This window comes from Papio anubis, chromosome 10, assembly GCF_008728515.1.
Source record: "Papio anubis isolate 15944 chromosome 10, Panubis1.0, whole genome shotgun sequence".
NCBI lineage: Eukaryota > Metazoa > Chordata > Mammalia > Primates > Cercopithecidae > Papio > Papio anubis.
In genome coordinates, this window is record NC_044985.1 from 124,569,090 (window position 1) to 124,594,372 (window position 25,283).

Consider the following 25,283-nt stretch of genomic DNA (forward strand, 5'->3'; position numbering starts at 1 on the left):
TAATATTCCATTGTATGGATGTACCAAAGTTTGTTTATTCATTCACCTGTTGCAGGTTATCTTTGTTGCTTCTAATTTTTGGTGATTATGAATAAAGCTGCTATGAAAATTCACATGTAGGTTTTTGTGTAGACATAAAGTTTTCAAATCAGTCGTGAAAATCATTAGGAGTGTGATAGCCTGATCATATGGTAAGACTATGTTCGGCTTTGTAAGAAACTGCCAAACTATATTCCAAAGTGGTGGTACTATGTTGCATTCCCACCATCAGTGGGTGAGAGTTCCTACTGCTCTGCATGCTCATCAGCATTTGGTATTGTCAGGTTGTTGGATTTTAGCCATTCGAATAGGTGTGTTATTGTTTTAATTTTTAATTCTCTAATGATGAATTATGCAATCATGTGTATCAAATATGCACATGGAAATGTACATTTGACAAATATGCACTTCCATATGCATATTTGATATCTGTATATCTTTTCTGATGAGTTGTCTGTTCTGGCCTTTTGTTCATTTTTAATTTGGCTTGTTTTCTTATTAAATTTTAACAACTTTTTGTATAGCTTGAATATAAGTCCTTTATCAGATATGCATTTTGCAAAGATTTTTCTCCCATTCCGCGGACTGTCTTTATATTCTGTTAACAATTTCTTTTGCTGGCAGAAAATTTTATCTAAATAATGTCCAAAGTTAATTTTTCTTTCATGAATCATGCTTTTGGAGTGATATCTAAGAACATCATCAAACACAGGGTTGCACAGAATTCCTCCTATGTTTTCTTCTAGACATTTTATAGTTTTGCATTTTACACTTACATCTATGATCCATTTTGGATTAATTTGGGGAGAAAGTGCTAGGCTCGTGTTTAGGTTTACTTTCTTTCACATACACTTTTGTTTGTTTCAGCATTGTTAGTAAAAAAATAACTACTCTCCTTTATTTCTTCATTTTTATTTCTTTCTGTCCAATATATATATACCTTTCATTTCTTCTTCTTGTATTGTTGTGTATGCTAGGAATTCCAGTGCAATGTTGGGTGGATGTGGTGAACAGGGACATCCTTACCTTGTTTGTGATCTTAGTGGGAAAGTGACCAGCTTCTCACCATTAAGTGATGTTTCCTTGTAGCTAAAAGTTTGTTTGTAGATGAACTTTATCAAGTTGAGAAACAGCATCTCTATTCCTAGTTTGCTAAGAATTTTTTCATGAAAGGATGTAGGATTTGATAAATGCTTTTACTGGATCCTTTGATATAATCATCTAATTTTTTTTCTTTAGCCTGTTGATATGGTGATTAGAGTAATTTTGAAGTATTGAAACAGCGTTGGATATCTGGGTAGCAGTTTTTAATTTATTTTTTATACAGTTGGCTCTGACTTGATATTTTGTTGAGGAGTTTTGTGTGTGTGTTCATAAGACATACTGGTTTGTAGTTTTCCTTGTCTCCTTTGGTGTTAGAGTAATGCTAGCAGTGTAGAATAAGATAAAAAAGTGTTTTCTCTACTTCTCTTTATTGGAAGAGATTATGGAGAATTAATATTAATTTTTCCTTCCTTAAATGTTTGGTAGAACTCACCAGTGAAACTATCTGAAAGTAGTGGGCTTTTTTGTTGCTGTTGAAGTCATTAATTATTCATTCAACTTCTTTATTACATACATGTAGACATGGCAATTCAGATAATCTTTTTCTTTTTCTGTGATTTTTGATAGTTTCTATATTTCAAGGAATTGGTTCATTTTCTCTAGTCATCAAATTTGCAGACAGAGTAGTCATGGTATTCCCTTATTATTCTTTTAATGTCCAAAGAATCAGTAGTGATGATTCCTTCTTCATTTCTGATATTAGTAATTTGTGTCTTCTCTTTTTTTTTTTTTTTTGGTGCAATTTGGTTTGAAGTTTGTGCCAATTTTATTGATCTCTTTTAAAAAGCTTTTGGTTTCAGTGATTTTCTCTACTGTTTTCCATTGTATATTTCATTAATTCAGATCTAGTTTTTATTATTTTTGTTATTCTGCTTGTTTTAGCCTTAAATTGTTCTCTTTTTGGTTTCCTGAAATGGAATCTTAGGTTGTTGAAATTAGATACGTCTTTCTTTATAATATGTACATTTTAATGCTATTAATAGTCCTCTAAGCTTTGCATTTCCTGCATCTCACACATTTTGATAAGTGGTATTTTCATTTAGTTCAAAATATTAATTTTCATTTATCTTGATAATTCTTCTTTGATCCATGTGCTGTTTAAAAGTACGCTGTTTAATTTTCAGATATTTGGGGAAAGCTATTTTACTGTTGCTGACTTCTAATTTTATTCCACTGTGGTCTGAAAGATCCTTTGTGTTTTTATTTTTTACGTTTGTTAATGTGTGTTTTATGGCCTAGAATGTGGTCTAATTTGATGACTGTTGCATGAGAGTTTGAGAATAATGCGTATCCTACACGTTAGATGGGTTATTCCAGTTAGATCAAGTTGACTGGTAGAGCTATTCAGGCCATCTTTATCCTTACTGATACAGATTGGGAACACTGATATAGATATGAACTGAAAATGCTCTGTTTAAGGTACATATGCTTCACATGAAGCAATATAGTGTTATTCAAAGTTCAACTTATATTAGTTAAAATTGTATATTGTGAGCTCTAGGACAACCTAAAATTTTAAAAAATATAAACATATTGTTTTGATACTCTAGTGATAGCCTAATGGAGGAGCTAAATTGGAATTGTGTAAAATACTTCATTAAAACCAGAGAAGACAGTAAAAAGAGGTATCTGTGGTGACGAGAAGAAACAAAGAAAAGCGGAATTAATGAATGGAAACAGATACAAATGTGATATATATTAATCCAACTATATGAATGATCATGTTGAATGTGAATGGTCTAAATATGCCAATTAGAAGAAAGATGGCCAGTGAGGATAAAAAAACAAGATCCAATTATATGTTATCTGTAAGTAACTCATTTAAAAAACAAAGATTTAGATAGGTTGAAAGTCAAGTAATAGAGAATGATATACTATGCCAACACTAATCAAAAGAAAGTGAGAGTAGCTAACTTAATTATAATAGCAGCAGGATACATTACATATTCTTCTTGAGCTCTCATGGAACACTCACAAAATTAGAACACACACTGGGCCATAAACCATACATTAACAAATGTAAAAAACAAGAATACAAAGCATCTTTCAGACTGCAATGAAATAAAATTAGAAACTAACAGCAATAAGACAGCTGGAAAATCCCCAAGTATCTGGAAATTAAACAGCACACCTTAAAATGGCACACAGGTCAAAGAATTCTCAAGATAAATAAAAATTAATATTCTGAAGTAAATGAAAATGAAAATACAACTCATGAAATTTGTGGGATGCAACAAAAGCAGTGCCTGGATATGGCGATTGATAGATGACGTATGCATATGTTATACAGGAAGAAATATCTAAATTCAGTAACCTGAGTTTCCATCCCTGGAAACTGTAGAAAGATAACAATTTAAGCCTAAAGCAAGCAGAATAACAGATATAATAAAAATTAAATCAGAAATCAATAAAATTGGACACAGAAAAAAAGAGAGAAAATTATGGGATCATAACCTGGTTTTTCATAACCTTTTTCAAAAAAGCCAATAAAACTGATAAATGTCTAGCCAGGCTAACCAAGTAAAAAAGAGAGAAAACACAAATTACTAATATTGGAAATGAAAAAGAAGTCACCACTACTGACCCCATAAATATTGAAAGAATCATAAAAAATGCTATGAAAACTATGTCCACAAAATATGTGTCCACAAATTATATAACTTTAATGAAATGGATCAATTCTTTTTTTTTTTTTTGAGACAGAGTCTCGCTCTGTTGCCCAGGCTGGAGTGCAATGGTGCGATCTCGGCTCACTGCAAGCTCCACCTCTGGGGTTCACGCCATTCTCCTGCCTCAACCTCCCAAGTAGCTGGGACTACAGGGGCCCACCACCACGCCAGGCTATTTTTTTTGTATTTTTAGTAGAGACAGGGTTTCACTGTGTTAGCTAGGATGATCTCGATCTCCTGACCTCATGATCTGCCCGCCTCTGCCTCCCAAAGAGTTGGGATTACAGGCGTGAGCCACCGCGCCTGGCCACAAGGAGGAAAATTTTAATAGGCCTGTATTTATTATAGATGAAGGCCTATTAAATAAATGAAAAATTCATAAGTTCCCCAAACAGAAACCACCAAGCCCAAGCCCAGATGGCTTCACTGCTTAATTCCACCAAATATTTAAGGGAGGAATCATAGGAATTTTCCACAATCTCTTCCAGAATTTTCCACAATCTCTTCCAGAAAACAGGAGCAGAGGGCTCACCTCCTAACACATTCTCTGTGGCTACCGTCAACCTAATACCAAAACCAGATGAAGACATTATCAAAAAGGAAGACTACAGACCAGAGTCTCTCATGAGCACAGATATAAAAATTCTCAACAAACGATTAGAAAACGGAATCCAACAATGTTTAAACAATATTATACACTACAAAGGCTAGGCTGAATTATGTTCTCCCAAAAAGATACTTGAAAGTCCTAAACCCTGGTCCCTGTGAAGGTGAATTTATTTGAAAACAGCCATTGTAGATATAATCAAGTTAAGATGAGGTCATTAGGGTGGGCCCTAATCCAACATGTCTGGTGTCCTTATATGAACAGGAGAAGAGACTCAGAAACAGAAACATGGGGGGAAGATGGTCATGTGAAGATGGAGGCAGAGTCTCAAGTGACGTTTGTACAGGACCAGGAACACCAAGGATGGCCAGCAACACTAAAAGCCAGGAGAGAGCGCCCTGGAACAGGCTCTAGTATAGCATCATGTGACAAATAGCAGGCCCTGAAAGAAATCAACACATTTTGCCCCAAAATATATTTCTTTGATGTATTTTTTGAGGCCAGATCTGGCTCTGTGCAGCCCAGGCTGGGAGTGAGTGGCTGGCGACTCATTGCCCTGGCTCGCCTCCCGGTTCCGCATTCTCTTTTTTCTCAGCCTCTCCTGAGTAGCTGGGACTACAGGTGCCCATGCACCTCAGCTGACTTCAGTTTTTGCTGTTTTTGTGACGGGTTTCACGGTTTAGCCAGGATGGTCTCGATATGCCTGGCCTGTGATCCGCCCGTCCTCGGCCTCAAAAGGAGTGCTTGGGATTACAGGCTTGAGCCACCGTGCCCGGCCCTCTTTGATGTATTTTTAAGTGGCCCTGCAAAGCTGTCTCTTGTGGGGGAAATTTACTTTCTGTAGAGAATCTCCTTCTCTTACTAAATCTTTTCAGGTCTAACACCTTTTAAGTACTGATAAGAAGACATTTACCATCTATGGTCTCTGAGGCCTGCTACCTGGATGCTTCATCTGCATAACAAGAACCTTGGCTTCCACAACCCCCCACTTACATTAATCCAAAGCATTTCTTTCTGTTGATTTCAACTCTTTAGGCAAAACTTAACTCTTTCAACCAATTGCCAGTCAGCAAATCTTTGAATCTACCTATGACCTGGAAGCCGTCTCACCCCACCCCTCCAGAGGTCCCACCTTTCCAGACCAAAACAGTGTAAACCTCGCTTGTATTGACCGATGTCTGCCTGTAACTTCTGCCCTCCTAAAATTTACAAAATCAAGCTGTGACGCAACCGCCTGGGCATATGTTCTCAGGACTTCCAGAGGCTGTGTCCCAGACCATGATCTTGACCCTTGGCAAAATAACTTTCCAAATTGATTGAGACTTGTCTTAGATACTTTTTGGTTTACGCTCTATGGCCCCCCACAGCTACTGTGTTACCTGTTAATCAAAATTAGTGACGGACACAGGAGTCTCAATCGATCAAGTTTTATTAAGCCAGAGCTTGAGGGTGTTTTGGGGAAAAACACAAGTCACAGACATATCTGTGTCCAATGTTATCCAAATAGGTTTTCAGGTCTTTGTTCTGTACCCAGGAAGATAAGCATCCTCAGCATGGAACCTGGCAGACTAGTTTTAGGAGCTAGACATAGAGTGCAGACCTAACGTTACAATGGACACGTCCTTGTTTTATAAGCAGATAGGCATCCTTGAAAGGTTGCAAGGTTTCAAGATGTCGGGAGTCTTTTGCTTTCTGTGGCGGTCTGGCTAATGGATAATGCTTTGGCACAAGACTGTAAAGTGATTATTTATTTGGGTAAAAGATGGCAGCGTTGTGTGATTGTCTCCATGTTTAACCTTCCCTCTGGCATAACAAGTTTGGAGGTCCTGACATGTTTTATTTTCATCACATACTCTGTCTTGGAATTAGAATGACTGCTGGAGTGTGTCTTGCTCCCGGGGCGAGTAGCCGTAGCTCCCTTTCATACCTGAGGTTCGACTGCCACCAAACAACCCTTCCTGGTGGCCCAGCATCCCCAGCTGAGCTGTGAACAGCTGTTACACCCTTTCCCATGGGGCAAACAGTGGTGGAGTGGCTCTACCTCTCCCTCCCCTTCCCCAACACCCCCAGGGCTGAGCTGAAACTGCACACTCCCTCCTGGGGAAAAAGCGCTTAGGCAAAACCACTTGTCTGCCTCTCTCAGCTGTGGCTGCACCCTGCCCGGAGGGGTCCCTCGGCTGGAGCTGAAGCCACACACTCCCACCTGGGGCAATGACACTTTGACAGTGGCTCCATATACCTCTCTTGGTCGTGGTTGCACCCTGCCCCACAGGACTGGAACAGAAGCTGCACACTGCTTCCCAAGGATACAGGGCTCCCAGTCACTGCTGAGCCCTGCCCCTCAATACAACACCAGGCACCCCAGGGAAACAGTGCCCTGGCTACCCAGAGCAGTCACAACTCCCTAGTGCCTATGCTGAAGCAGTCACAACTCCCTAGTGCCTATGCTGAAGTAGTGCCCTGACTCCCAGGAAATGATGGTGTTGCCACCTGAGGTGGTCACACACCCTAGTACCTAAGCTGCAGTAGTGCCCTGCTTCCCAGGGAAATGGTGTCTGGGTTGCACAGAGACCTTCAGGACTCAGTTAAAATGGTACATTTCTCCCTGGGGAATCAGTGCCCTGGCCAAGAGGAACAGCTGCACATCCCTGGGGGAGCTGATGTAGTACTCCACATCCCAGGGAAACAGCAATGACTGAACTGACACACCCGCTCTACGGGCCAAACAACTCTACTACCCTGGTCCTAAAATTCATATGGAGCCACAAGCGATGCCAAATAGCCAAAGCAATCCTGAGCAAAAGGAGCAAAGTTGGAGGCATCACACTATCCAACTTCAAAATATACTACAAAGCAGTAGTAACCAAATAGCACGGTATTGGCATCAAAACACATAAACCAATGGAACAAAATACAGAACCTAGAAATAAATTCATGTATTTATAGCCAACTGATTTTATACAAAGGCTCCAAGAACACTCACTGGGGAAGAAGTCTCTTCAACAAATGACGCTGGGAAAACTGGACATCCCTCTACAGATAAACAAAACTAGACCTCTCTAACCATATATAACAATCAAGTCAAAATGAATTAAACTCTTAAACGCAAGACTTGAAACAATGAAATAACTAGGAGAAAACAGGGAAATGTTACAGGACATTAGTCTGAGCAAGGATTTTCTGGAAAAGATCTCAAAAGCACAGGCAACAAACACAAAAGTAGACAAATTGGATTATATCAAACTAAAGAACTTCTGCACAGCAAAGGAAACAATCAACAGAGTGAAGAGACAGACTACTGAATGGAAGAAAAGATTTCCAAACTAATTATCCGCAAGGGATTAATATCTAGAATACACAAGGAACTCAAACAACTCAACAGCAAAAGACAAAAATAAAAACAATCCAATTTAAAAACGGACAAATGAGCTGAATAGAGATTGCTCAAAAGAAGACATGCAAACAGCCAACAGGAATATGAAAAAAATGCTCATCATCACCAATCATCAGAGAAATGCAAATCAAAACCACATTAAGGTATCACCCCAGTTAGAATGGCCATTATCAAAAAGGCAGAAATAACAAAGGCTGGCACAGATGCAGAGAAAGAGGAACTCATACACTAGTACAGCCATTATGGAAAAGCACCATGGAGGTTCCTCTAGAAGTACTATATCATCCAGCAATCCCACTGCTGGGTGTATACCTAATCAATGAAAATCAGTATGTCAAAGAGATATCTACAGTCCCATGCTTATTGCAGCCTTATTTACAATATCCAAAATGTTGAATCAACCTAAGTGTTCAACAACAGATAAATGGATAAGGAAACTGTGGTACACATATACAATGGAATATTATTCAGCCATTAAATAAATGAAATTATTTCATTCATGGCAGCATGGATGAGTGTGGAGGATATTATGTTAAGTGAAATAAGCCAGGCACAGAAAGACAAATACCACATGTTCTCACTCATATGTGGAAGCTAAAAGATCTCATAGAAATAGGGTAGGAAGTGGTTACTAGAGGCTGGGAAAGGTAGGGAGGAAGATGAAATGGCCAGAAGTTGGTTAACGAAGGCAAAAGTATGGCTAGATAGGAGGAGTAAGTCCTAGTGCTCTATACCACTATAGGGTGACTATAACTAACAGGAATTTATTGTATATTTTCAAATAGCTTAGAAGAGAGGATTATGAATGATCCCAAGACAAAGAAATGATAAATATTTGAGGTGATAGATATGCTCATTACCCTAATTTGATAATTACACATTATATACACGTATGGAACCATCACACTGTACTGCATACATATGTAGAAGTATGATGTGGCCATTAAAAATAATAATGCAAGAAAAAAGAAAAAGACAAGAAAAGGAAATAAAAGGTATACAGATTAAGAAGAAAAAAATAAAATTGTCTGTGTTCACGAATTATGATTGCCTATGTAGAAAATCCCAAAGAATTAACCAAAACCAAAACAAAACAAAAAGCCCTGGAACTTATAAGTGAAATGACAAGGTCACAGACTACTGAGTTACTACAGAAAGGTCAATTGATTTTCTAAATATCTGCAATAATCAATTAAATTTTGATTCCAGACACAGCAGCTTCGAGAGGCTGTATGTGTTCTGGGCAGCCACCGGGGCCCCCGCCACCCACACTGGGGTTCCTGGGCCAGGCTGTGCTCCCTCAGGCAGCTCCAGGCACTCCGAGGCCTTCTACCAGCACTTTGGTGGATGAGTTGGAGTCACCGTTTGAGGCCTGCTTTGCTTGTCTGGTGAGTCAGGATTGTCGATGGCACTGATCAGGAAGAAATGCCAACTGGTGTTGATGAGGGTATCCAGAAGTTTCTGGCCGTTGTAAGACAGAACGTTTTTTCCTAGAAAAAAAGACTGTTAAATTATCTGATTAAAAAAAAAAAAAAAAAGAGCAAGTTGTCAAAGAGTTCATCACGTTGACTCATTTCCTGATGTGAATACTTGAATAACAATGCAAGATGTCTCGGAATTAAGGAATGAGTTACAGCGGAAAGGCGCACTGGCCCAGAAGCACTTGACAAAGCTGAGGCATTGGCAGCAGGAGCTGGAGGACAGCAGCGTCCAGCAGAAAAAAACCAGCCAGCACCCCTCAGGGCTCCTCAACTTACCTTCAGCAGCCATCTGCCAATACTATGGAGTCCTAATTAGGGAAAAGGAGTGGGGGAAAAGCAAAAAGAGAAGGCAGATAAGCTCTAAATCTGCCTTTCTTCATGACACAGGACACACAGCCTTCCTGCACAGATAACTCACCATCTTCCTGCACTCAACTTATCACCAGACCCTCAGCTGATAGAAAAATGCAAGTTAGCTCACCACAACCTTGGCATTACCAGCACTGCACAAAGGCCTCTCTAGCACACAGCACAAGCACCATCCTATAAAATCCCAGCAAGCCTTTGTCTCCTTGTAGTCAGCCCCTCTCTTGCTGATCTGCCCATTGCTTTCTTACAACATAGTTTCATACTTTCTCTAATAAATCTGCCTTTCTTTACCTACAACTGTTTTGGTAAATTCCTTTACCATCAGTGCCACTGGCCCCAGATACTCACTACCCATGGCCAATATCCCTGCACCTTTGAAGCTGACCTGAGTGAAAGAGCAGAGGCTGTCGGCCTGAGAATTGGCTGGTGTGTGAGGTAGCTCCACACTGGGCTGTTTTTGTCTTCCTGAGCCTTGAAGGCCCCACCCGACACATGCTGACATCCACTCCAGTTCCTGGTCTGACCTGGATGCTGCCTGGTCCCGGAAGCCTTGCCGCGCACTTTCTGCTGCATCCCTGGGCACAGGGCTTCTCTCTTCTGCTGCTCTTGCTGGCTCTCCCTTGTGGGTTGGTGCTGTGTGTCTGTCTCTGTGCCCCTCACTAATTGCACACCTATGACAGGTAGACATCATTCCTCTTAAATATACAGGGACCTTATCTTCTTTATCACTGATACACAATGCTTATTACTCTGTGTGTGTGTGTGTGTGTGTGTGTCCGTGCATGTGCAGTATCTGGCACATGGACCTGTGATTAACAGCCTGAGGCCAACACATCCCCTCGGTGAGAATACACAGGTTAAACAAGCTCTTAAAAAGCTCATATGAGATGACCTCAAGGTTGTTAACCTGATCATCACATGGTAATTAGAAACTCTGGCAGCTTTAGATTTTTTGATTAAAAACTTAAATAAACAGATTAAGTTTTAGGCATTCTTTCAAATGGGTTCTCAGTGAAAAGATTATTGGGAACTGTTCTACTTGGTGCTTAGTGAAAATATTTTGAATTAATGTGTGTACCAACCAGTTATTGCCATTCTTTATTAAATTCAAAGGTTTTATGTCAAATAGAAATTTTTCAAGAAAATTTCAAACTTCAAATACAAATTACCATTTGTAATGGCACCAAAAAGTGAAATATTTAGGTATTAATCAAACAAAATATGTATGGATTCTGTTGTAGAAAACTTCAGAATTCTGATTTGAAAGTCAAAGAAGTTCTGATGAGAGGAGAATCTGTCAATCCATGTTTGTGGACTGGAAGACTCTGTTGTCAAGACATGAACTCTTCCCAACTTGATCTATGGATTTAATGCAATTCCAATCAAAATCCCAGCAAACTTCTTTGAAGATCTGAACAAACAGATTTTAAGTTTATATAGAAAGTCAAAAGACTCAGAATATCCAAGGAAATATTGAAGAAGAACAAAATAGAATCTAACACTACCTGACTTCAAGACTCAAAGTTACAGTAATCACAGCAGTGGGTCCTGTTGGAAGAACAGACATACAGATCAGTGGAAAGGAACGGAGAGCAGAGAAATAGATCTTCCCAGATATTGTCAAATGATCTTCCACAAAGGAAAAAGACAATCCAATAGACAATAGATAGTCTTTCCAACAAATGGTGCTGGCACGATGAAAAGTCCACAGGCAAAAAAAAAAAAGGAAGGAGGAAGGAAGGAAGGAAGATGAATCTAGTTACTGATCTTAAACCCTTCACAAATCATAAGTCAAAATGGAACACAGAGGGAAATGTAAAAATGCCAAACTATAAAACTCCTAGAAGAAAACAGAAAATGTAGTTGAAAATCTGGGTAACTTTGCATTTGGAGATGAGTTTTGTGATCTAACACCAGAAGGACAGTCTGTGAAAGAAAATCATCATAACTGGACTTTATTAAAATTGATAATTGCTCCACAAACGACATCTAAAAGAATGTAAAAACAAGACATAGATTGGGAGAAAATCTTTGCAAAACACGTGAGTGACAAGAACTGGCATCCAAACTATACAAAGAAGGTTGGGTGCAGTGGCTCACACCAGTAATCCCAGCACTTTGGGAGGTTGAGGTGGGAGGAACGCTTGAGCCCAGGAATTCGAGACCAGCCTGCACAACATAGTGAGACCATCTCTACAAAAAATGAAAAATTAGCTGGCTGTGATGGCTGTGCCTGCAGTCCCAGGTACTCAGGAGGCTAAGAAGCTTAGGCTTAAGCTCAGGAGGTTGAGGCTGCAGTGAGCCATAATGGCACCACTGCACTCCAGCCTGGGTGACGGAGTGAGACCCTGTCTCAAAAACAAACAAAACAGCCGGGCGTGGTGGCTCACGCCTGTAATCCCAGCACTTTGGGAGGCCGAGGCGGGCGGATCACGAGGTCAGGAGATCGAGACTATCCTGGCTAACACAGTGAAACCCCGTCTCTACTAAAAATACAAAAAATTTGCCGGGCGAGGTGGCGGGCGCCTGTAGTCCCAGCTACTCGGGAGGCTGAGGCAGGAGAATGGTGTGAACCCAGGAGGCAGAGCTTGCAGTGAGCCGAGATGGCACCAGCGCACTCCAGCCTGGGCGACAGAGCGAGAATCCGTCTCAAAAACAAACAAACAAACAAACAAACAAACAAAACCCCAACAAAACAAACAAAATACATGAAGAACACTCAGAACTCAGTAATGAACTCTTAAAACTCAGAAAACAAACAGCCCAATTAAAAAATGGGTAAAAAAAAATCTGAATACACACCTGACCAAAATGGATACACAGATGGCAAAAATACAGGAAAGATGCTTAAAGTACCCACATGACTGAGGGCTGCAGACTGAAGCTTAGCAGGGTGAGGAAACCTCTACACCGGGGCGATGAGAGAGGCACCCGTGACTGGCGGCATGGAGGCCTGGGAGCGGCAAGGCCCCGGTGCCTTCGGTGGGGGCCCGATGGCAGGCCGCCTGGGGGCAGCTGGGGTGTTTCTAGGCCGCCCAGAAGCCTGGAACTCCCCAGATGTCACAGTCCTTGGGACCAGCAGTGGGAGAAACTCCCGAAACAGGAGTGCTACGTGGAGGGATCCCTGAGAGGACGAGGCGGGTCACGGCCCCTCCCTGGGGTGGCACCCCCGGCTCCAGGCCAGCCCAGCACCCTGGTGTTCTCCCAGGCAGGCAGCTGCAAGCCCTGGACCCACCTGTTCTTCCTGAAGGCCCACAAGAGCATCAGCAGCACCATCGTGAGCAGGAGCTGCAGAGCTGCAGCTTCCAGGTGGAAGCACCCTTCCTGCCTTTTGCTCACACACTTCCAGCAAGCCGCCCATTTCTTCTACCTGGTCTGCTTCTAGGCCAGCGTGGTGGAGGGCTTCCTACTCCAGGGCAGAGCCTGTTCCCAGGTGTATGTGCAGGCACCTGGGGTTCCCAGCTGGGAGGGTGAGTCTTGGGCCCTGAGACTGGGGTGTGGGAGGAGAAGGTGATGGCCCACACTCTAGGTGGATGCCACCTGCACACATGCACTGCTGCACACAGGACCCCGGGAAGACCCCTGGGAATTTATTGGGAAAAGCATTCCGTCTTCCAAGAATGAGAGTCCTTCTCTCCTGGAGAACCTGGTGCCCTGAGCAGGGAGGGAGGGGAGTGGCTGCAGGGAAGGCAAGGCTGGGGTGGCCATTCCTGGAGGTTCTGGGGGAGGCTGGTCCGTGATGGGGAGTTGGGGGGCACGAACAGAAGAGGTGAGGCTACCGCCTCCCTGGGGAGCTCAGGGTGGGCGGAGGCCAGAGCTCCAGAGGCCCAGGGCGTCTCGGAACCTGGGTGGGGCTCAAAGGCGGGCTCACGCCTTGGAGCCAGGCAGTCCCAGACCAGCCGCCCTCGTGGGCACACAGGCCCTTCCCATACCACCATCCTGACCACCACCACCTTCTCCTTCCGTCTCTGGGACATTTAGCCAGGGGCGCGGAGTCGCCTTCCTGAACGGCACAAGCCGCACGTCCAGGCCGGGCCGGGCGCGCTTCCTGTGTGCACTTGGCTGGCGGCCCGACCCGCCGCTGCCGGCCCGCAACCTCCTGCGGCCTCGGACCTGGGCTTCGACACGGCGCCGCCTTCAGCCAGGGTGCAGGCAGTGGCTTGCGCCCCCTGGTGCACGCCCAGCACTGGACAGTCCCAGGGCCGCTGCGCCGCTTGAATTGCTTCAGAGGCCCTAGACCCGACCTGGTGGCTTTCCCGCCACAGGCGCGGCCTTCGCCCGGAGCCGCTGGAGCCGCGCGTGGAGCGCAGGGAGCGCGCCTAGAACGCGCTGGACCTGGCGCTCTGTGCGACCTTGAACCTCACTCTGTGGGCGCTGCTGGGCGCGCTGGGGGCCGCGGGGCTGCGGCCGGAGGTGGCGGCGCTGCGGGCGCGGTGGGCGCGCACCTGCCTCCGGCTTGGCGAGGCCGCGGGGCCGGGCGCGGAGTTTGACCCGCAGCGGGCACCGGCACGCGGCCTGGCGCCCATCCTGGAGCTGCCAGCGCAGCCCGGGCCTGGACCCGGCCACCGCCACGGCCGGAGACCCTGGCCTGAGCTGCAGTCAGCAGGCGCCTGGCCTGAGCCAGTTCCCGCAGCGGGTGTGGGATCCCGGGCGCCCTGGGGGAGCAGAGCCCCCGGCCAGGCGGGTGCCTGGCCAGTTCCAGAGCCCAGGGGAAATACAGGCCGTGTTCAAGAGGACAGGGGTCCCTTAGGGCCTGGGTCAGAGCCAGCCCTCAGCCCCTGCTACGTGGGACCCCACAGGGCGGGAGACAGTGGCCAGGAGCCGCAGCTGAACCTGCTTCGCCCAACTCCCTTGTCTGCGCATCCCTTCCATGAGGGCAGCGAAACCCGTTTTTAGCGACTTGGCACTGCTTAGTCGCAGAAATACGCTGTAGGTAAGCTCTTAGCTTGAATGCACGATTCAAGTCATTTTGGCAGGTTGTTTTTTTTTTTCCCGGAGTTTTGTTCTTGTTGCTCCAGGCTCGAGTGCAGTGGCATGATCTGCGGCTCACAGCCCTCTCTACCTGTATCTCAGCCTCCCAGTGGCTGGGGACTACAGGCCTTCTACGTAGCTCATTTTTGTATTTATTTAGCTTTATTTATTTTTTATTTTTATTTTTTTAGTAGAGACAGGGTTTCACCATGTTGGCCAGGATGGTCCCGATCTCTGCAGCTCGCCAGTTAGCCACCTCAGCCTCTAGAAGTGCGGGGATTACAGGCCTAATTCCCGCCCCGGCATTTTGGCAGTTTTTAATGTGGAGAGGCTCTTGCTGGCGAGCGTTTGGGAAAGCTGTTGGGGGTGTCTCACCCAGGCTGTGGCGTGGGAGCTGCTCTGCAAACCCACCTGGGTATAGTTTGGCATCTAAGAGCAGATGGCTGGCTATTCCACAAATGTTCCACGCTTCAGACAGATCACTTTTTGGATCATACAGTCGGAGTGTGGTTTCAAGGCAATCTATCCTGATTATATGTTTCCCCACAACATTTCCTACTTTAGCTGGAGCTCATGGGAGAAATTTGAAGAAGGTGAATTCACGATTATACACAACTTAACGTCTGTTTGTGAATTCTAACAGTGTATCTTCAACTGTAAGAAAAATGAATTTCAAAACTTCTTCTGCATTATTACCTGGATACTCCAACATCTTATATGAAAACTGTGCTCATTTCTGTCAAATGCAGTGGCGCTTGCTTCAAGCTTTGTGGATTTTGTTGAGAATTTCGAGATGTTCAGAAATTTTAAGCTGGAGTAGCTCTAACAGCCTCCTGGTTACTTCACGGAGAGGTGGCTGTGGCTGCTCCTCCCAGGCTCAGGTACTGACAGTTCCTGCCTGAGCACCGGGACCTCCCTCCTGGAGGGATCTGTGCAGAGGCTGCAGGCACTCCTGGGGGAACAGACACACCTCCGGCACCCAGGGGCTGGGTGCTGCCAGCCGAGGAGAAGCCCCTCTCCTTCCTGGGGCCGCACCCCCTGCTGCTGCTTCTGCGGCTGACATGTGACACCGGGACATGGCCAGGCCCTCAAGCAGAACGCCTGTGAGGGGAGCTGGTTGGCCCCACCCCAGCAGCTCCCCTGTGTGCTCAGCAGTCCTTTGCCTGGCAGCATCTGGCAGCCCCATCGGGGCCTCTGGAAGACACACAGGACTGGCTCTCAGGCGTGTGCCACAGGGTTCCTGTCCCCACTCCACAGCAGGGAAGAGGAGCCCGGGGCTCCAGAAAGAGTCAGCTCTTTGCCTGGGTGGGAGGGGCTTTATGGCGGGGAGGAGGGTGTGTGTGAAGGGGCAGCCTCGGGGTGGGGGGAGATCCTTCTTTCTCTCCCTCCACCAGATGCTCGTCCAGGAAAATGTGGCCTCACCAGCATCCCCAGGGAGAAGCCCACGCACCATGAGACGGGAAGAATACAGGGTGGTTGGAGGGGAGTGGACATTCCAGGCAGCCCCTTCTCATCTCTAGGAAGAGGAAACCCTGCAGGAGCCCGGGGCTGACAGGACCCCACACACCAGGGTGTGGCCGCGCTGGCTGAGACCGCCTGGACCCCACAGGGCTCTGGCTGTGCCCCGGTGTCTCCTGCGGCCTCACCATGCGCTCAGTAGCATACGCATCACACCCCCAGCGCGCACGACGGCTCCAGAGCACCCAGATCTGTGGGAAAATGGGCGGCCCTGCAGCTCGGAGACATCTCCACCTTTTCCAGGAATCCTGTGGGTTCTCCTCCGGCCCCAGCGCCCCTGCGTGGGACGGACTCTAGAGGGCGCCACACCCCCTTTCTCCAGTGGGAGCTTCGGCCTTCGCAGGAAATCTCTGCCTTTCACTATTTGCCGACTCGACCCTGATTCCTTCTCGCGGTGGTGTCGAGAGCCTGGACGCTGGCCGGGTGGAGGTCTCACCGGGGGTTGGGGTGTCCCCTAGCCCACCGAATCGGGGACATCTCCCTGCTTTCTCCTCTCCTCCTTCCCCCATAGCACAGCAGCTGGGCCCAGGGGCTGCGGCCCACCAGAGGACGGGGTGCGGCCTGCGGCAGGACCACCACCACCTCACTCACTCCCTCTGGATGGGGCAGCAGGACCCGCAGCAGAGGGGCCCTTGTCTCTTTTGGGTGGAAGTTTCCGGACCGGCTCTGTTCTTTGGGAAGGAAATGGCTGGAGGCGCCATGTCTCCAGGTCCCAGTTCTGCCACAAGGTCCCAGTGAGTGACCCGGCTTTGGGTGACGACCAGGCCATGGTCCTGAGGGATGTGAACTCAGGGGCGGTGGGACTGGGTGCCCTGTGCCTGGTTCACAAGCCTGCATCCTCAGGCTCCAGCACCATCTTCAGCATCCCGGCAGGTCTCAGGCTTCCCTGGCTGTGGGCTCCCTCCCAGGCACGTCCAGGGCTGCAGCACCATCTTTGCAGACTCGGGACCTGGCAAACTCCCTGGGGTCTTCCCTGTCATCCTGCCCTTTCCTCTCCTGCTTCTTCTGTAACAAGAGGCAGGAAGGAGCCCGTGGGAGATGGGGAGACTCAGACCAGCCTCACCGTGTTTCCACACACCCCTGCCTGCCCGTCCAGAAGCCTGTCTCGGGCCCAGGGGACACACAGGTCTTAGGAATGGTTTATTGACAAACGGCTTCTGGGGGAGTGGCTGGGTTCCCTCTTAGCAGGGTCCTCACACGGGGCTCACACAGAGCAAGGCTGCTCAGCTGGAATGTGGCCCATCAACACTGCGGCACCCAGGCTCCCGGCCACTGGACCCCTTCGCAGGGGTCTGGGTGTCCCCTGAGGCCAGGGCCGGCTTCCCTCGGGGTGCTCGGTACTTGTTCTTCTGGCTGTAGAACAGGTTCCTCTGGAAAAGGCGGGGAAGGCGGCCCTGGTGCAGCAGCACAGCCAGGACCATCCCTGCAAGAGAAGGCAGATCCTAGGTGGGCCTCAGGGCTCCTGGGCCCAAACACAGACAGGACACCCACTTCCAGGCCTGTGTCAGGACAGGGGAGCCAGGCAGCCTGGCCAGGGGCCCCAAGAACCCTGAGGCCCAGCCCCTGCCTGGTCCTGGTCTTCCCTCCCTGGTCGTGCCCCTCCCTCTAGGTAGGCCAGCCGTGGGGATGGGGGCAAGCCCGTGGGGTTCCTTGTACTTCTGAACCACCCTCTGGGATGAGTGACTGGAATTCCCCTGCCCCCACATTGTCCTGAGCCACCTGCAGAGCTTCTGTGGCCATTTTCTTCTGGGACATGATGTGGCGTCCCAGGGTGGCTGTTTGCAGGGCTGTGGCCTGGCGTAGAGGTGGGATGTGAGTGGACAAGAAAGATGTGGGTGCCCCTTGGAGGGAGGCTGGGCCCACGTTCTTCCAGAACTCCAGGAGCAGAGGCTCCTAAATCCCCGCCTGCCTTCCAGGTCATTGGGAAGGGCTGGTGTCCTGGGCAGAAGGGGAGAGTGGATCCTCTTCAAGTTTGATCTCAGTCCTCTAAGGATTTAACCCACAGCGTGTTGGCTCCACTAGGGCTGGCCTGAGCAGGACCTGCCTGTCACCACCTGCAGCTGCTGTGGCTCCGGACAGTGGCCCCTGTGCCTATAGCTTGCTGAGACTGGCCTTTCCCCTCACTCAGCCCTCCAAGGCCCACTCTGGTCCTATCTCTGCTCCCAGGAGGGCAGGCCCAAGGAGGCCGGATGACCTGCTCAGGGGCGCAGCCAGCAGGTGCGGGTGGCCGCTCACACCCAGGGAGCCAGCCCCATGTCCACACCTGGCTACGGGGCTCCTGCCTGCAGCCTCAGAGCTCCCCAGGGCTCATGCTGACACTGCACATGTGGATAAAGGAGGTTAATGGAGGGACACAGCCTGTTTTTCGGGTTCCGGAAGCTGCTCTAAGATGACAGGAAAGGGATGCTGTCAGAAGTGTCAAGCATCCAGATGGATGAGATGGGAAGAGACGCAGGAGCACGGCGTGGGACTGACAAGACACCGATGACATAGAGGGGCCGGATCCCCCCGCACAGGGATGAAAGCCGGGAAACAACCCACTTCTTCCGCAGATGCCCCGTGCTTTCAGAAGCTGGTGCCCGGGTCTCTGTGGGATGGGGTAGCCCTGGGACTCACCTAGGAGGAGGGACAGCAATTCCACATGGGAAGCTCCAGAGCCCCAAACCCCAAAATACAGACACAGCCAGTGCCTCCCTCCCTGGCCCTGGCAGGAGACAGGGTCCTCTCTAGAGGGGCATGTGGACTCGAGCATCAGACCCGCCCGAGCCTGGAGTCCCGCCTGAAACAGGGATCCCAGCCTCTTCCCACTTGGCTCCTAGCAGCCGCAGATGCCCTTTGGGCTTCTCCACAGAGGTGGTTCTACAGTGAGAGGTTGTAGCGGGGTGAAGAGTATTTCCCCAGCGACATGTCCTTCCCAGAACACAGGATGTGCCCTTGTTAGAAATAGGGCCTGGGACATAACATTAGTTAAATTACAGTGATGTCATACTTGAGTAGAGTGAACCTTAAATTCAATGACTGGTGTCCCTATACAAAGAGAGAGACAATGACACAGAGGAGGCAGCCAGGGGAATCGGCAGACATGGGAGCGGTGCGTCTCCAAGCCCGGGGACAACGGGGGTGCCAGAGGCCCCCAGAGCAGGGAAGAGGCAGGAGGCTCCTCCCCAGCAGCCTCCAAGGAGAGCTGACCCTGTCAATGCCGAGATCACAGGCTCCAGCCCCCAGAGCTGGCTGAGCATACAACCCTGTCATGTGAAGCCTCTTCGTTTGCATCCTTTGCCTTGCAGCCCATGAAGCCACCACAGGCCGTGGCGTGCAGCCTGAGAAACTCAGGAGGAAACTGATCTCCCACCCGGAACTCTGCCCAGGCCTCGCCGACACTCAAGTGCAGGTCAGAACCAGGATACTGTATTTCAGACAAAGGAGGTCTGAAGCGCACCTGCCAGGTCCCCGTTCTCAGGAAGCTACTGTGAGACAGGCACCAGCAAAAAGAAGGAATAAACCAAAACAGGAGGCCATGAGGAAAGCAAGAAACAGATGCAACCAGGAGAGAGGTGAAGGGCAGCCCCAGACTGGAGATGGACACCTGTGGGTAACCCGGAGCTGTGGATCCTTGGGGGAGACAGTGCCCACGCAGAGCACTGGTGTTGAATTAACCAAAGCACCCAGAAACCTGGGCAGGAGAGAGTCCAGGACCCTTCACCTCAGGAAGCAAGGCCTGTGTAGGAAGAGAGGCGTCCTGGGCCACCACAGCTCACCCGGGTCGTGTTTCCACGCCAGGGAGCTAGCAAGGGCTCTGGAGCTCATCAGGAGGAGGAGGCCGACCCACCCTGGGTGAAGGATCCGCAGGGGAGTGCGGGGGCCGCAAGGGAGGAAAGCCGGCCCCCCACATTGCAGGAGACAGCCCAGGGTTGACGCCTGAACTGAAGAGTCTCAGAGAAGCCCTGCAGGCCAGTGTGTGGGGACAGAGAGGCCAATACTCAGCTGCTTCTTAGCAGAGGGCGGTGCTGCCTCAGGGACGAGGGGCAGGAGTGGGGTCCTGATGCACTTCATGCCCTTTCTAGGGCCTTGCACATGCCTGAGATAGTGTGACCACATCAGAACCACGGCGACAGATCACAATGATGTCAGTGTCACCATTGCAGGGCCAGGGTGCCTGAGAGACCCCCAGCTCCTGTCTTCCCCCCAGGGGAGGCTGAGGCATTGACCCTGAGATCTCCCCAGTGTAGAGCCAGCAGAAGCTGAAAAAAGCTTCCAGAATTCCACAGGAACCCAAGGGCCCTTCTGGTACCTCAGCGAGGTGGAGCCGAGTGTCTGAGAGCAGGTGCAGGAGAAGGTGTGGGCTCCACCTGGGCCTCTGACACCAGGAACCAGAATCCCCAGATCTAGGGCCAAGGGGGGCTGCATGACCTCCCCCTGCTGCTCCTCTGCTTGGGTCCAGGATGCAGGGAAGGAGGGGCAAGCACTGTGGGGGAGCTGAGGGGTCCCCTGTGTGCATCAGCGAGTCCCAGACCCGCCCCACCAGGAGGCAAAGGGACCGGCTGCTCCACCCCATGCTCACAGCCCTGTAAGTGCACGATGGCACCCTATATCATCTAAGTGGGGCTCCCTGTATCCTGAGGATTCAGGGACTCCAGAATGAGCCCCTCTTGGGGGAGCCTAGCTCCGGGTGTGTGGAGATGCCACCTGGGATGGGAACCCCAGGTTCATGGAGCCCCACTGCAGACACCGTTCCCCATGTGCCCAGCGCCCCTTGCAAGGTTGGCCTCTCCCCAGCCTGCCCCCTTCTTACCTGGCTACAGCTTGCTCGGCACCAGGACGGTGTCCACAGTGAGACATGCCGTCACAGCCTCTTCCCCACATACCGTGCCCACTGCAGAGACCTCCCCAGGAGCACTGACCCAGCACCCTCACCTCCACTCTGTAGGACCCCATGTGCCAGGACACTCTCTGGGCCCCAGCAGCCCTAGGGACCCCACCTCGCCCCTGCCCTTACCTGTCAGAGGGCCCAGCCAGTACACCTGGGCGTACTCCAGCAAGGTGTGTCCTGAGCAGCCAAAGGTCACAGAGGTGGCCAGGGCAGGGTTGAAGAAGGCGGACGTGAAAGGCCCGGCTGTGGGCAGAGCACAGTCAACCCTGGTCCCCAGCCCTGCCTGACGCCCCTCTCCAGGCCAGGACTTGACACCCACCACCGAACCCACACCGAGAACCCCACTGTGTGCAGGCCTGGGGGTTGCTCTTGGCTCCTGGAGCCCCACCTGGCCCCCCGTACTGACAGACACATAACACAGCCAGGCTGCTTCAGTCAAGCTCTGGGTCCGGGTCAGCAGCTTGGGGGCCCCAGGGCCGTCGAACACCCTCCCGACGTCTCACCCGGACTCCCGTGACCCACCCATGCTACCCTCCAACACCCCACCTTGGGGGAAGTGGCCCTCGAGAAAGATAGGGACAGAGAGAGACGGAGACAGAGACTAAGAGAGACAGATAGTGAGAGAGAGAGACAAAAAGAAACAGAGACAGGGAGACAGAGAGAGAGAGAGGAGAGACAGAGGGAGATCTCAGAAAGGGGCAGCAGCAGAGGAGAGGCGAGGACCCGGCTGTGTGATGTGAGACACTGTTCTGCAGCCCCAGGCCAGGGTGACTACCCCAAATAACAGGATCCACCAACACCAGGGACCTGCCTCTGGGCAGGGAAGAGCAGGGAGTGGGCCCAGCAGAGGGCAAGGGCCACAGGGACATGGAGCCTGCGTCCGCCCACGTGGAAACCAGGACCCTGAGGATGGGCAGCTCTGTGCCTGAAACCAGGCTCCTTCGGCTTCATGGAGGCAGGACCTTTGACAGGAGCTCTCCAGTGCCACCCAGGACAGAGGCCCGGGCAATCTGCCACAGACGTGTGTCCCTGCAGAGCTCCCTGCTCACCCGTGCCTCAGTTTCCCAATCTGTACAGGGCTCTAGTGGCACCTTCCCATGGCCTTTGTGGTCCAGGTTCCGTGGTGTCTGCCCAGTGCTGGGTCGGGGGCAGTGCCATGGACCCAAGTGCTGGTCCTGTCCTGATTAGGACCTCGGACCCTGGGAAGGAGACCTGGCACCATGCTCCCTGTAGCCCTTCCTGTGGTGTCCCCAGTGCCTGGAGCACGAGGCGGCCGCCCCTGGCTCTCCCCGCAGCCCCAGCGCGTGGACACCTGTCCCGGGAGCTTGCCGAACAAAGGCTTTCGTGGTGGGGGAGCCTAGCGCTCGGAGGGGAAAGCAGACATGGGGGGCTGGATCAGACAGAGGGTCTGATTGGAGGGAGCTCACAAGGGGGTGAGGGGACTATGAGAGGTGGGTCCCACGGTCAGCCTAGGTGCAGGCAGGGATCGCAGGATGCGGGTGTCATTAGGAGGCCAGGGAGACCGAGTGGGGCAGGTGGGACAGGACCTGTCACTCTGGAAGGGGTGATAGAGGGTGCAGGGACTCCCACACCAGACCAGGGCTGGGCCAGGAAGCGCCTGCCTCGGCAGTCCCAAATACCCCAGATGCAGAACTTCTGGGAGGAAGGGGAGCAGCTGGGACTGGGGAGAGGTGCAGTGGCCATGATGGCCCTGGCAGGGGACAGGCTCCTCCACAGCACCCCATGTCCAGCACAGGCCCTCGTCCACCTGCCCGGTCGCAGGAAGTCACCGCCCCTTCTTGTGGGTTTGTTGCCGCCTGGGCCAGCAGCCCGCTCTCCTGGGTGTGAACGGGCCTGAGTGTGCATGGAGGCCACACAGGTGGAGGGGTCTTGAGGGGCTCAGGGGAAGGGGAATTAGTGCTCACCTGTGTAGGCCATGACGGTGACCAGCAGAGCCACGGCGGGCACCCTGTAGGCGGGAGGACTGTGCCGCAGGTGCAGGAGGATCAGATGGAAACAAAAGGCGCAGGCGGCCTCCACAAGCGCCCCGTGGGGCACAGATGTGCGCAGGGCCGAGCTGCAGCTCTGGGCCATGAGGCTCTGTAGCAGGTGCAGGTCGCTGAGCTCCCAGGCCCAGCAGAGGTGCGTCAGGGTGCAGGCGGCCTGCATGCCCAGCCCCTGGGCCGCCAGCTTCAGCAGAGTGCCAGGCAGAGATGCCTCGGCCATGAGGAACTCCTGCAGGGACACGGTGGGGTTGGCCAAGGCCCCGTCCAAGGTGGCCCCATGCGCCAGGAAGAGCAGGAAGAGCAGGGTGAGCAGCAGGTCAGGCCCGAAGCCCCTAGCCCAGGGCCCGAGCTCAACCAGCATCCTCATCTCCAAGCAGCAGGCCCCGAGCTGCACCGCGCCCACCACCTCCCGGGCGAAGCCTTCATAGGCGCCCACTGGGAGCAGGGCCTTGGAGGCCCGCCTGGCCCCCTCACAGAGGGCGAAGGTGGCAAAGAAGAAGGAGAGGGACACGTTAAGACCTGCCATCGGCCTAGGCCCCGCCGAGGAGCTGTGCCTGCAGGACACCGGAGGGGACAGGGCAGAAGCTGGCCGGTTCCCACAACCCAGAGGGCCCAGGAGTGTGGGAGAGGGCACCTGGGCCTCTGGGAACACCACACCTGCAGCCCCAGCTCCCGCCCCACCAGCTGCCACCCAGGTGCACTGCCAGGATGGCCACAGGGGCCCTGCCCCACAGCCTGGCATCCTCCCGGCACGTGACACACCCGGACGCACTGGCCACGCTCGGCCAGCCCTGGACTCTGGAGACTGGCCCAGCTCTTCTGAGCCTCTAGCTGAGCTCCACTACTCCTACCTGCGCTCTTGGCTCCAGGACCCCAATACCTGCTCCCTGCACCTGGCCCCTCTTGAGGCAGGGTCCCCCAGATCCCTGTACCTCCTCCAGGTCCCTGCCTGAACAAGGGCCCCCATTTCTGCCTCCCTGCATGAATGCAGTGAGGGCCCCATGCTTATTGCACCTGCACTGTGTCCCCACTGGGGTGAGACCCCCACTGAACCTGCACTGTGTCTCCACCTGGGAGGGCCCCTCATGGCCCCTGCTCCTGTTCCCTGACCCTGCCTAGGTGAAGCTCACTCCTGCCTGCACCTGTAGGTGTCTTCCCTTGAGTGAGCACCCCCTGCTCCCTGCACCTGGCTGTGTCCCCACCGAGGCCAGGCCCCCTGCACGTGGGCTGTGTCCTTGCCTATGGAAAGGTCCCCTCATTCCTGGTTGCCTGCACCTCCACTGTGTCCCCACCTCAGCAGGGACCCCCAAGCTTCTTGACCTGCCTAGGGTCCGGTCTGGGTGAGACCCTCCTCCACCTGCTGTGTGTCCCCTCTGGTCAAGAGTCGGCAGCAGCCCCTGCCCCAGCCCCACATTCCCTGCCCTGTGCTGCCCTCACCTGCCCCTCAGGAGAACTCAAGACCACCCCTCACATCAACCTCCCTCCCACCTTCCTGCCCAGAAAGCGCTTCCCAGAGATGAAAACCGAAAGTGCCATCGTCATTTGCTTGAAATTCCTGCAGAGGGGCCAGTTGCCCACAGCTGCATGGAGATGGTGCTGATCCTGGGTATCTGCAGGGGGAGAGAGCCGGGGCTGGGACCATCCAGAGCTCCGGACCCCGAGGGATGGGGCATGAACCCTGCGGGCCCCACGATGGGCAGTCTGTCACCCTGCAGCATGGTTCCTGTCCACTGGGTCTGCACCCAAGCACTGGGACACCAGCCACGGCCATACGGGGTACAGCATGTGGGACCTGCCCGGTGTCCCCCCCGCAGCCCTGTCCTTCTCCCCCAGGACCGACTCCAGCCCCCGAGGGCCTTCCCCCAACCTGGCCCACAGCTCCCCTTTCTCTGAGACTTAGATTTCCTTTTATTTTTGGAAACCCAGTTGGGTCCCACCTGGCGTCCCCCTGGCACAGCTGGGGAGACTGAGACCAGGAGGGAAGGGACCTACCCGAGGGCACTGCCTGTTTTCAGGGAGAGCCCTGTCCCTGAGAGTTCATGTCCCTTGAACATGTTTGAGAGTTTTGTTCCTTTTCATTACTGACTTGAACCCATGTCATGAAGAGTCACAGTCTGGCCGTTTTTCTGATGATGAACATGTGGGTGGATTTCAGTTCTTACTACTATGAATAAAGCTGGTATTAGCATTTTGGTCTATTCCTTTTGTAGATAACAGACTTTTATGTCTTTTGGGTAAATTCCTAAAATGCCCCG

The 25,283-nt window shown here is 51.0% G+C and overlaps 1 protein-coding gene across 1 annotated transcript; it reads right to left on the bottom strand.

The window, feature by feature from the left end:
- Positions 1-15,217: 15,217 nt before the first annotated feature.
- AQP12B (aquaporin 12B) lies at positions 15,218-24,420 on the bottom strand. Its single transcript, XM_003908175.3, has 3 exons — positions 22,948-24,420; positions 21,149-21,265; positions 15,218-17,575 (listed from the first exon to the last, which is right to left on the bottom strand). Exons 1-3 carry the CDS (start codon positions 23,768-23,770, stop codon positions 17,376-17,378), a joined length of 1,140 nt encoding a protein of 379 aa, XP_003908224.2. The 5' UTR covers positions 23,771-24,420; the 3' UTR covers positions 15,218-17,375.
- Between the last annotated feature and the right edge of the window lie 863 nt (positions 24,421-25,283).